Here is a 12,562-nt window from a genome sequence, read left to right on the forward strand (position 1 = left end):
ACGGTCCAGCACGGGCTCGGGGGCACGCCCCCTCCTCCTCCTCCTCCTCGGGGCACAGAAACACCCTGTATCAGCAAGCGTCTTCGATCATGTGCAATGCCTTCTGGTGTTGTTACTAGTTTGCATTTCTACGTGGTTCTCATATTCCCACTATGCACTGGCACTGGTGCGAGTAGCACACCCAGTCCCGGATGCAGCCCTGGGTTGCCACCGGCTGCTGGGTGATGCCTGCCCCTTCCATCCGAGCTGTGGTGGGCACAGGCCTCGGGCCAGACCTCCTCACCCACTTCCTCTTCTTCCCACTGCCTGTGTTGGACACGCCCCGCCCTGGGGAGCAGCCAGGGGGCCAGTTCATGATCGCAGGAGACTTACCTGGGCTTGGGTGTCAACACAAGCATCGTTGCTCCCCAGGACCCCTGGCCCTGTCCCCCTGAGGGCTGGGCGGGCCCCTGCAGCAGTGCCCTTTGGGATCGACTCCCTTGGGGACTTCAGTGGCTGCAACAGGGCACTTTCCGGACTCTGGGTGGCGGGGTGAGGGGAACAGGCATCTGGGTGAGTGGCCCCAGAAGGGCCTCACTGAGTTTCAAAACCCCTGAAGCCCGCTGGGGTGAGGGCTGCTGTCCAGAGGGAAAGTTCGGTGCTTACGGGGAGTGTTAGGTACAAGCGCCAACCCTGTGTGCAAACCTGCCATCACAGCCTCCCCAAACAGCCACGTTTTTGCTCCGTGCCCTTGGAGTTGGGTTTGTGAGGTTGAGTTTCTATCTGGGGGGAAGGTACACGGGTAGGGGTAGAAATAAGCCAATCATAGGTGAGGGAGCGGCCAGCCAGCCAGGTCTTCACTCCGCAAAGCTTCCAGGATGGTTCTGGCCTCCTGGCCTGTTACTTACAACTGGGTCCATTTTTGCGCCCCCGCTCCCCCCAAGAACCTGCGCAAGGCCCTCCCTGCAAAGCGATCAGCTCTGGCAAAGTATAATAATGAATCATAAATTTTATTTCAAAATGTAAACGTCACTAAACATGCATACACGTTAAAACAATCAAATGTACAATTCAGTTAATTTTTTTTTCCTTTTGCATAGGACATCATTACAATATAGAATCTATGGCATACAAAATACATAGAAAGTCGTAGCCGAGCAAGCCGAGGCCAGAGTGGGAACTGTACAACGGCAATACTTCACTGTAGTGATCGGGGAAGATGAAGGGTGGCCTTGGGAAGCGTGGTGGGAAGCTGGTTACCGACAGAAAAGAAGGTCCTTGAGGAAAAGGGAAAACGTGTGCTCTATGGAAATGGTCTTGGACCCTTGGATTCAGCCTTGGAAGTTTGGCGAACGATTCCACAGACACTCCATCAATGGCTTTGGACGGGGAAGGGGTCGTTTGTGCGGCAGGGTCTGGGGGGGCAGCTGAGACCCCCCCGGGCATGCACCCAACACACCCACACAAGCAATTCCCGGCCACGCGGGAGCCCCAGCAAGCCCCGCGCCCACAATGCATAGCTGCTCAGGACGGGCCCATGCCTACACCCTCGGGCCCCTCGGCACCTGGCACAGTGAGACTCTCCAGGGGGCGGCCAGGGAGCCAAGTCTCCCACTCACACACCCAGAGGCCGGTTCCCTGACCCAGGAATGGACGCCATGCCCCCCAGGTGTGTGAGCCACGCCCCACCCAGCTGAGGGGGAGGCAGACCTGCAGGGGTCCTGTAGGGGGTCGGTTCACACACTTGGTTTGCACAGGAGCGTGTGCTGACCATGTGTCCCTAGGGAGACGCCCCAAGCCCTGGGAGCAAGCTGCTCCAGCGGCCCATGCCCTGCCCCCATCATTCCCGTGCCCACCACCCCCACCCTCCCCCATTCATCTTTAAATAAAAGCAGTAAGGTTTTAAAGCTTCGTGAGTTGAGGAGAGGCTGGGCAGGGCCAGGGGGCCACAATGCAAGTCCCACATCACACTGGGTGTCAGCAGAAACTGGGTGGGGCCCCCCATCCTGCGTGGGCCCGGGGCTCACACCTCAGGCCAAACCCAACTCTTCGAACCCGTCAGGAACTGAACCGCTGGGCGGGGGAGGGGCTCTCCCTAAGGACATCCAGGCATTCATCAGTAGTCAGCTGGATCGCACATCCAAATTCTGATACAAAATTCTCCGGAAGGTGTCTGGGACGAATCTTGGAAAGCTAGCCTCTACATCAGGACCTCGCCAAAGGACCTGGCTCTGCCCAGGGCCACGCCGGATTCACCAAGTCATCAGCCCACGTCCGCGTTGCCGGCTTTGGAAAACGCGGTCACCGAAATCGCACGTGGAAACTTTGGGTGGCAAAAGACATGGGTGACTGCAAAGCCCTTCTGACTGGCTGTGTGACGGGACCCGTTCTGTCTCCCAGCACTTGGGTCTTTGACTGGATCACTTTCTAAAACTGCGTTTAAACAAAAGCAGTGCTACCTGTCTGAAGTCAGGTAGCCTGGAAAACACAGCCAAAACCAGAAGTCGGCTGTTGCTTTGACCACGGTTTCCTTGGTGGGCCGCTCCCCTGCTCGCTTACTGGGAGACTGAAGTCCCTGTGGGTGCTGCAACCCTGTGCGGCCCGCTTAGCACCTGCTCCGGGGAGACAGGAGGCGGGGGTCTCCTGGACACACACTGGCAGGCAGAGCAGAAGACTGTCCGCCCCACTTCCCTGGGGACCACAGACCTTTCTGCATGTCCCAGCAAGTGGGCTAAGGTCTGCGGTGGGCCTGGCTGTCTATCTGCCCCACCCCCACATCACCCATCATTGGTATGCGCTGAAACCCAGGGCATGGGGAGCTCTGGGGCCCCGGGAGACGCTGATGTTCGCACCTGGAGGCGGCACCATGGAGACCCCAGCCTCTGCCCAGTGTATGGCCTCAGAATAAAGGGTGAGGGTCCTGCCCCTCAAGTGACATGGGTGGGGGTATGGCAGGATGCAGGTGGGACACCTGCAGACAAGGCCACCACTGCCCGCTCCCGTGAAGCGACCAAGGGCAGGGCACCCCAGGGCCCTCCGTGGCAGGGGGTGGGTGTGCGGTCTTTCCGAATGGCTGTAGGGTACGGTGGGCATAGGTGGACAGACAGCCGCCCCCCTAATATGGCTGAGACAAAAAGGGACATTTCCATTTGGGACTCGAGCCCCTGATGGCTGGGTCCAGGGTCACTTTGCAGCCCCTTTCTGAGGGGAGCTTCCCTCCACTCAGACAAACTTCTTTTGGAGATCTCTGCCCCCCGTGACCTGGTCCCAGACACGAAAATAAAGGTTTGAACTGTTATTTCCATGAGTCCTACAGATTCCGCAGTCACATCGAAGCCAGCAAGCATGGCCCTCAACCATAAAGATGAAAAACCCTGAAAGAGACCCAGGCCGGGGAAAACATTCTACATCTTAGATGAAAATGCAGCCTGTTCCCAGAGGGTCTTCCCGTGGCCCAGAGCCAGGGCAGCTCCCAGGCCTACCCCCTTCTCCGCTTGTACTCCCTGTCTCCTGATGTGGCATGCCAGGGAGCACCCTTGAACCTGGCCTGCCATTCATGCCCGCCCCCCCCCCTCCCCGCCCTTCACGGGAGATGAATTTTCTTCCCGGCTGAGTCGGGACAGTCCGCTGGCCCTGGAGCCCGGGTGCCTGGCGGGATTCCCTCCCGAAGCCCCAGCTCCCAGGCCAGGGCCACACCCTGCCATTAGGCCAGAGCCACTTTGGGAATGAAGACACTCTCATTTGCCAAAAATAGTCAACGCCTGCATATTTCTGTTTTAAGGCAATGTTATCCTTCCATCCATCAGACGGAACAGCCCTGGGTCATTTGGAGGAAAAATTAAATTAAGTGCTCTCTTTGGAAACAGCAAATGCCCGCTTTCCCTCCCCCACCCCCCGCCCCACCTCTAAAACAAACCAGCTCTTCTTTTATTCCAAGATGACTGGGTCTGGGGTCCTTTCCCCCTTCCTGTGCGCAGACAGACATGTTGGAAACCTGGCCTGCCAATGCCAGGGCGGAACACCAGGGGATGCCTGGCTCCTCCAGGGAAGTGCACCGGGGGCCGCCCCTGCCTTCGGGGACCTGCAGACGGTAAGCGCACCAAAGGACTTTGGAATAAAATTCCTGAACCTGGAATGTGAGTTCCTGAGACATGAAATGTATTCAGAGTGTGGCTTTCTCGGCCTCACACAGAAACAACTTTGGGAGGGACGTCCAGGGCCCTGCTGGGCCTCGCTTTGGAACCGGGCACAAAGACGTTACACCCCAGGCACTGGGGCGCTCTTCTGTCCAGGCCCCCCCCCACCCCATGGAGCCCACTCTCTGTCCCGGATCCATGGCCAGTGGGGCTGCCGCTCAGCCCAAATAAAACCCAGCAGCCTGGGAGGCCAGCTCTGCACCCAACCAGGGCAGAGGCCGCCCCCACTGCTCCAGCCCCAGCGGGAACGCCATGGCCCAGCCTGGTACCTACTATGCTACTCATAGGCTGCCACCCTGCCACCAGCCAACCCCAGCTGACACACGGTAGCTGACTTGGGCACCCAGGCAGCTGCAGGGGGCAGGCTGCCACCAGCGTCGTCGCTGTGGACAGAGGGTGCCCGCCCCTCTGGAGCTGGCCAGAAGCAGCGGCCAGGGGCTGTGAGCACCAGCCAGGCCTGGGTCGCTGGGGTTCTCTGTGCTGCGCCCCACACCCAAAGGGTTGGGGGGAGGCTGGGTGGCCACAACCAAGGCACTCTGGGTCCAGGAAGCCCATCTATGGCCCTCTGAGATCCCAAGGGTCATTCTTCCTCATCCAAAAGGGCAAAGGTCCCTGTAAGCTACCTCACATCCATCCCAAACCCACACCCCCAGCCCAACACACACATACACACACGCACACACACACTGTCCTGGGGGCTTGTATTTACACATCCGGAGTCTGCCGGGCGGCGCTGCAGACCGGCTGCCGCAGAGGAGACCGGGGCAGAGCCTGGCCTCTCTGACCCACCCGGGCTTACACCCGAGCCAGCCCAGGCCAGGAGTCTGAGAAAAACAGCCCAGGGGGCTGTCCTCTCTGCTGTCCTTTCCAGCAAGAGCAGGCTGGCAGCTGTGGGCTGGGGCCTCCCAGGCAGGGCAGGAGAAGCAGGAGATCGGGACGGGAGGAGTCCCGGGGACGCAGAGCTCCAGGAGGACAAGGTGGAAGCTCGCCCATTCTGAGCTGGGGACTCTGAGACAGTGGTCCTGCAACTTCCTGGCTGCTGTCCCCCGGGGAGGAAGCTATGCACGGTCCTGGACATCAGCATGTCCCATGACACCTGCTTCACGGCTCTTAGCAAGTCCTGGGGCAGAGCACTCCGGCGTCCCGCTGTGGGTCGGTCCTGGTGAGTGAGGCACAGAGCGCGGCCACACGCCCAGCCCCACACACAGGGCCTCTGGCGAGGCGGCCAAATGACTTCACCCACCGATCGGTGCAAACGAAGGTGTCCCGACAGCAGGGGCCAGGCGGGTGGGCAGAGCGGGGGTCTGGATGCACCAATGACAGTTTGGGATGTCCCTGAAGAACACCAGGACTCCTGGGTCCCCAATGCCTTCTGCAGGGGCACCGAGGAGCGGGCATCCCTGCTCGGGGCATGTCCCTGGGGCAGGCTGAGGGCCGGGGGTGGCCTCGCTGCTGTTGCATTGGACGTCGGTGGTGCAGTGGTCTCCTAACCTCTGCTCCCAGCGACCTGGAGAGACAGGCCAGGGACAGGAAGATGGTCCCCCTGGGGGGTGTGCTCCTTTGCCTGGCTCAGCTTAAGGCATCCCTCTGACCCGTGTGCGTCCTGAGCCTGGCCGGCCTCTGGGGCAGTGGCTGGAGGCTGGGCGGTGGCAGCCAGAGGGGCACTCGGGTCCCCGCTTGGACACCCGCCCTGGAAGCACAAGTGTCAATGACCACATCCGCTCCCAAGTGGCCGGTGGCCGGACCCGCAGGCCGGACGCTGAGCTCCATGGCATGGCTCCCACTGCGGTGTCCCCGGAGTGTCCCCGAGCAAGCCCCGGAGAGCTCCGGAGTGCAAACGTATGTACAGAGTAAGGCGGCAGGGAGGATGTCCTCACCGGGCCCGTGGAGCGTGTCCATCCCTGAGAACGGCTTTCACGCCGCTGACTCTCACCTTCGTGGGTATGTCCATTGTGCAACTTGTGGATGGTGTTCTTTAAAAAAAAAAATTGTTTGTTTACAAATTGAGTTTGACACCTGAGGTGAAGAAAAGCGGGAAGGGGGGCGTGGTTGACTTCATCGCATTCTGATTACAAAAAGACAGAACGGGGGTCACGGGGGGGGGGGGGGGGGGGGAACGAGAGCATCGGGTCATGGCTGTAGTGGGGGAGTGGCCCACGGGCTGCCGGTGGGGCGCAGGGGAGGGGGCTGTGCGGCTCTGCGCGGACGCGGGGACGCCGCCGGAGGGCGCTCAGGGCGAGCTGGCCGGGCTGATGGTGGGGCTGCTGGCATCGGAGCGGCTGTAGTCGCTGAGCGAGCCGGTGCGCGAGCCCCCGCCGCGCCGCTGCAGCATGCCCGGGTGGAAGTTGGCGTGGCGGCGCGCGTGCTTGGTCAGGTGGTCGCTGCGCATGAAGCGCTTGTCGCAGATGGGGCAGCTGAACTTCTTCTCGCCCGTGTGCGTGCGGTAGTGCCGCGCCAGCTCGTCCGAGCGCGCGAACTTCTTGCTGCAGTCTGGCCAGCTGCAGGCGAAGGGCCTCTCACCTGCGGGAGACACGGGCACAACGTCAGGAGGGGGGCAGCCCACGCCTTCCCCCCACCCCTCGGTGGGTGCCCATGCGACCCCCGGGCACGCCCCTCCGCAGCCTGGCGCCCCCACCCTGCGCGTTGCACCCTTTCTCTCTGTGCCCCATTTTCACCAAGGTGTGACAAATCCACCAAGGCAGAGGCGCGCATGCCGGTGCCCTCCAGCGCGCCTGGGGAGGGACGAGGACCTCTCCCAGTGTCAAACGTCGGCCGCAGCGCAGGTGCTGCCTTAGCAAGAACACGGGGTCCTGGCAGTGGCCCCTCTAAGTACACAGCAGGGCAGGCCACCAGCAGCCTGTGCGGAGCCTGCTGCGCCCGGCCTGCGAGGGCAGCACAGGCTGGGAAGGGTGGAGGCCCCATGAGGGCTAGGACCCCTGGGGGAGTCCCGCTGCCCACTGCTGGTCTCCAACCCCAGACAGACCCTGGCACCCTCCTCAGCCCCAGCCTGCCCCTCAGGTGTGGCGCGAGGGAGTCTTCCCAGGCAATTTCCGGGACCTGAGAGTCTGGAACCAAGATGCCTGGTTCAGCGCCACAGGCGTCAACAGCAGCCTGCTGCTCCAGTTCACAGAGAGGCCCCAGTGTGGCTGACAGGACAGGAAGCTAACAGGTTCCTGCAGAGCCAAGCAGGGTGCCAGACCAGGGTGGCTGCCCAGGACACCCAAGCAGAGAGAGGGGGCAAAGGTCAGCTTTGGCCAACACCCCGCCCCTCCGGCCCAGTCCTTGGTCAGTGTGAGAGCCAGGCGTGCATTTACCCAGGCACATTCAGGAAGAGCCAGCAGGGGGGACTGGCACCCCAGAGTGCAGCCCTTCTGGCACTGGAGTGGCCACACAGCCACCTCCCTCCACCCCCCGCCCCCCGCCCCACCACATGTCCTTGAAGCTGGCCCACCTGTGCCCGGCTGAGGAAATCCACCGCCACCCGCCCCCAAAGCTGCCCATCAAACTAAATATAAACAGACACCCAAGGACGGCTAGACGGCCAAGGAAAACCAGCGGCCTGCAAGGGAAAGGCTCAGAGCCACAAAACCACCGCCTCCAGTGGAAGAAGAATGGAGCCAGCAAGCAGAAGGAGAGAACGTTAACCTAAAAATCCTAACGAGCCTTCTCCCAAGCAACTGCAGACAAAACTTGATGCCTAAAGCAACCAGGAGACCGTAAAAAGGAAGTCCAGAGAACAAAAAATATAGTGTTTAGAAATGCAGAGTGCCTTTGCCCAAACACAAATTCCATGGAAAAGCTGGAAATATACTCAAGAAAATATCCCAGAAAAGAAAGAACAGAAAAAGAGCTCCAGAAAATATTCAAGTGCACTGCCCGCCTAGGCACACTGAAGTCCAGGGCTGTGTGCGGCTGCATTTGCTGTCCTTGTTGATTTTACGTTTTGGGGGGAAGGGTTTGGGGGCGGGTAGGGGGGTGGAAATAAACAGGAAAGCAAACCAGCATTTCCCAAAGATGCGTGATTGTTACAAACAGTGGAAGCTAAACGTTCAGACTCATGGGGAATCAATCCTGGGGGTGCCCCAAGTAACAGAAAAAAAGGGGGAGAGGAAATGACTAAAGGCACAATAGGACATATGAGGGGACAGAGCTGAGACAACAGATATGGGGCTCTTCCTAAGTCACACTGGCTGGAAGATGAACAGGCCCTTCCAGGATAACCTCTCACACTCTAGTAAAAATGAGGGAAAAACCGAGAGGCCAGGGGAGTGAGTGAACAATGGAGGCGGGCAGGGGGTGGGGTTCTCGGGACAAGAGTGAGGCAGCGCCTGGGGTGGGGGGACACTGGAGCAGAGGGCCGGGACACACACAGCCAGAGCCCCATGCACCAGAGTATGACTGTGAGGCTGAATACATTTCACCGTCACCTCTGGTGAAAGGGAGGGTAAAACAAGGCAATTCGAAACTCCAGGAAAAACAGAAGCGAGCTGAAAGGCCATGTGCTTCTGAGCAATCAGCGAGCGCTCTCAGCCACACTCTGTTCTAGGGGCTTTTTCTCTGTTTCCTTATTCCTCACAATAGCCCCAGGAGGAGGCAGAAGGGGCAGGCCCCGGCCTGGGGATGGGATCTTTCTTAACGCCGTCTGGGTCCCCTATGCCGTAACCTAGTTGTCAGTGGTTGAAATCACTCAGTCTTCGAGACGAAGCCCACGCGGCTGACTCATGGCCCCCAGCAGAGAATGTGGATTTCAGGGAAACGGAGAGGCTCGCACACATGTGCCCAGAGGAAATCCCTAAATGAGGTTCCAGTTACAGGAATCATCAACCAAAGAATTCGTACTACATCCATCCATTCAGGAGGAGTCGAGGGAGGAGGTAGGAACCTTTAGCTTATTTATGGAAGTAACGAAAATCAAAAGTGATAACAAAAATCAGATCAGCGTTGGTCTCTTGAGAATAAGGCTGGATCAAGAACAGGATTTTTTTGTTGTTATAAACTCTTCTGTTATGTGTCTTTTAAAAAAAAAATCATATACATGTACTGCCTTTGATAACAGTAAAAAAAAAGGGGGGGGTGTTTAAACAGAATTCTTTGAATATCTAGGCAGAGTTGCCCAAATCGTGTTTAAAGAAACCTCAGAACTGAATAAATCGCTAATGGACCCTCGGAGTAGGGGGGAGGGAATCTTGTCAACAAAAATGTCTGAGAAATCAGAGGCAGGCTGATTCCACTCCCGGAAAATCACAATATACATTTGTTATTATGCTTGGAAAGGTCCACATTCAAAAGCACGGTTTCATTTCCTGGGACCGGGTGCTGAGTTCGAGAGTATGGGGCACCCAGAGCGACAGATGAGGCTCAGCCCCTGTGTCCGAGGTGCATTGATGGGCGTGGCCTCAGACAAGCGTCTCCTCGCCCGCGGTGGCTCAGTAGCGCCCCCACGAGGTATGTCCAAGTCTTGAGGCTTGAAACCTCTGAATGTGTCCTCCTGTGCCCAAAGAGTCTTGGCAGCCCTGGCCAGGTGGCTCAGTTGGTTGGAGCGTCATCCCATAAACCAAAACGTTGCGGGTTCAATTCCCGGTCAGGGCACATACCTAGGTTGTGGGTTCGATCGCCTGTTGGAATGTATACAGGAGGCAACCAATGGACGTTTCTCTCTCACATGCCATGGAGGGAGAAACTGGCGTGACATGTCACAAGCCAAGGAAGATGCAGGGTGGTGGCGACGAGCAAGGGAAGCTCGGGCACAAGCAGGCGACTCCTTCCCACTCAGAGCCCTGGAAAGGCCTACCACCTCTGAAGCCTCAATCGCCAGCTTCTGCCCCCCTATAGGGTGAAAGGGCCCATTTCTGTTTCAAGCCTATGGTCACTCCTGGCAGCCACAGGGAACGGACGCAGCACCCACCCTTCCCTTGAGGTCCACCACCAGCCCGTGGTCCTGAGCCCAGCAAACGCCAGGCGCTGAGTCCTGAAAACGTTATGTATTACTGCTTCTCTTGCCCATTACTCCGACCAACTAGGTCTTTTCAGCTTTGACAAAGGAGGTGCCACCAAATTCAGGCTCACCCTTGCTTCCTAATAAGCCCCCGGCCCTCGTTGGGGGCTTCTCCTTTCCTTGGGAATCCTTCTGCTTATACCCCTGGGAGGCACGCGGAGTGGGGTGGGGGGGGTGTTGATTACAGACAGGCTCTGTGCTGAGGTCTGGCGCCTGCGGCTGGCCTGGCGTGGGAGGTGGGGACAGCCCTCGGCCCTACCACCTGCACACAGCTCCTGGCCTGCCTGGGCCTCAGCAGCTCAACACTCGATTGAGCACAAACCCGAAGCCTGGCCCCGGGGCCGTGGTTGTGACTCAGACAGACAGGGTCCTCCCAGCTCCAGGCGCTATATGCAGTCTGCCTGGTCCTGGAGGGGAGACGGCCCATAAACTGGCCCACAGGCCGCGGTGTGAAACATTTAGAAGTTGTGATTCATGCTGGCATGGAGCTGCACCAGGGCCTGGCTGGGTCGGCCCTGGGCGGGGACACTCAAGTGGCACCCGGGAGACTGAGGAGAGCACAGCCTGGGGAGGGGGACAGTACTTCTCACACCCCCAGGAGTGAGGGCCCCACAGCGTCGGCCTGCGAGGCTGACGCCCATTGATTCAAACGGAAATGGATTTAAACTCCAGCATTCGTTCCGTGATGTCAGCACGCAGCGTGGAGCCTCTGGAATATTCCATTGTGTTGTTTGGAGAGAAAGAAGGTCCAAGAATGCTATTATTGTGAAAACAGTTTTCACCTCGCAGCCCTGGGGACAGTCTCAGTGACCAACAGGTGTCCCTGGGCCTCGCTTGGAACGCTCTGCCTCTAGGGACCCACCCGGGGTGCTGGGCTGCGCTGAGTGCATGGTGGGGGGGGGGGGAGGTGCCCCCTGGAGTGGGTGGGGGCCCTACAGAAAGTCAGCCCACTGGACTGAACAGCTTCCTCCTTGCTGAGCTCAGACTCCGCACCTGCGTCCTCCCTGGCGTGGGATGGGGGGCCGGCCTTAGCCCCACAGGGCTGCCACAGGGATAGCATAGTCCCCCCAGGAGTGGCCCTGGCCCTCCCTGACTACTCCAGGACCCAGAAGGGAGCACTGCCTGCCCTCGATGGCACCCAGAAACCTAAATGTGAGCAGCCCCACTACACGCAGCTGCCCCCTCCGTCAGGATGGAGGGCTGTTTGGGGGAGGGGCTATGGGACAGGACGCCGGGAGGGGCTTGTGGGGGGCCGAGTTCATATCTTGTGGGGTGCTGGGTGCACAGGGAGGGGGAAGCAGGGTGGGGGGAGGCTGAGTCACTGTGGAGGGGGCCTTGGGGACCCAGGGGCTGGGGGAGGGGCCAGGTCATGCAGGGGTGGGGGGGGTGGAGAGGCCAGTGGGTGTCTGGAAGCAGGGACAAGGGCCGTGGGGGAGGGGTGGTGACTGGTCAGTGCAGGACAGGCACATTCAGGGCCCTGGGAGCACAGTGGGGGCAGGGCGTTGGGGAGGCGGGGTGCAGGGAGAGGGGATAGCTGCGGGCGGGGTGCACAGAGCAGGGCAGCTGGGGGACCTGGTGGCAGAGGGCCCAGGGCATGGGGTGGGGTTACATAAATGTCCCTGGTGCCCTGGCCAGGCAGCAGAGAGCGATTGCCTCATCTTATCAGGGAACAGGGTGTCCCAGGCCCTCTGTTGCCCAAGCCGCAGGCTGGGCTGGACTGTGTGTTCCCTCAGAGGAGCCCAGGGGCCGGGCTGGGGGCGCAGGGCCTCTCCTCCGCCCCCTCGGAGTCTCTCTGTGCCACCGGGGCAGCCCTGTCCCCGCCTGCAGCAGGTGCAGTCAGGCTCCGCGTGGCAGCTTCCAGCTCAACCCTGGGCTCAGTCCCGGCCTTGGCTGTGGGGAGCCCCCCACCCTGGCTCTGCCCTGCCCTCCCATTCCACAGGACTGCCTGCTCCCAGTCATCATCTCAACTGCTGCATCCTGCCAGCCAAACCAGCAGCCCCTGCTGGTGAGGGCCCCCCCTGGCTGCAGCGGCACCAGCAGGAGCTGCCACTGTGGCTCTTTTCCACCTGGGAGCCACTGGCGGGCAGTCGGGCCTGTTCTGCCAGACCTGCTGCAGACCTTTGCTGCCTGGAGGCAGTTGGTGGCTGGTGGCTGCTGGGTCCTCAGCCTTCCAGGTGGGAAGGGGGAGGAAGGCAACACAGAAGCCTGACCTCTGCCCTGTGCCATCCCCCTCCCCTGGAGAAGAGCAAATGGATCCATCAACTTAATAGGGGCACCCCAGATCACAGGAGCAGGCCTCAGGGAGCACAGGGGACCTGGGTGCATGTGTGGGGAAGGGGTGGGTGGGGAAGGGGCTGCTCAGCGTCAGAGGGAGGTGCAGAGTGGGGCCTCC

The 12,562-nt window shown here is 60.0% G+C and overlaps 1 protein-coding gene across 1 annotated transcript in view; it reads right to left on the minus strand.

Moving 5' to 3' along the window:
• Nucleotides 1-968: 968 nt before the first annotated feature.
• KLF13 (KLF transcription factor 13) overlaps nucleotides 969-12,562 on the minus strand; it is a 43,344-nt gene continuing 31,750 nt past the window's right edge. The window contains exon 2 of the mRNA XM_053912511.2: nucleotides 969-6,695. Coding sequence (XP_053768486.1) covers nucleotides 6,406-6,695 — 290 coding nt within the window. The 3' untranslated portion in view covers nucleotides 969-6,405. The remainder of the gene's footprint in view (nucleotides 6,696-12,562) is intronic.

Source organism: Desmodus rotundus, chromosome 10 (assembly GCF_022682495.2).
Source record: "Desmodus rotundus isolate HL8 chromosome 10, HLdesRot8A.1, whole genome shotgun sequence".
In the NCBI taxonomy this organism is placed as follows: domain Eukaryota; kingdom Metazoa; phylum Chordata; class Mammalia; order Chiroptera; family Phyllostomidae; genus Desmodus; species Desmodus rotundus.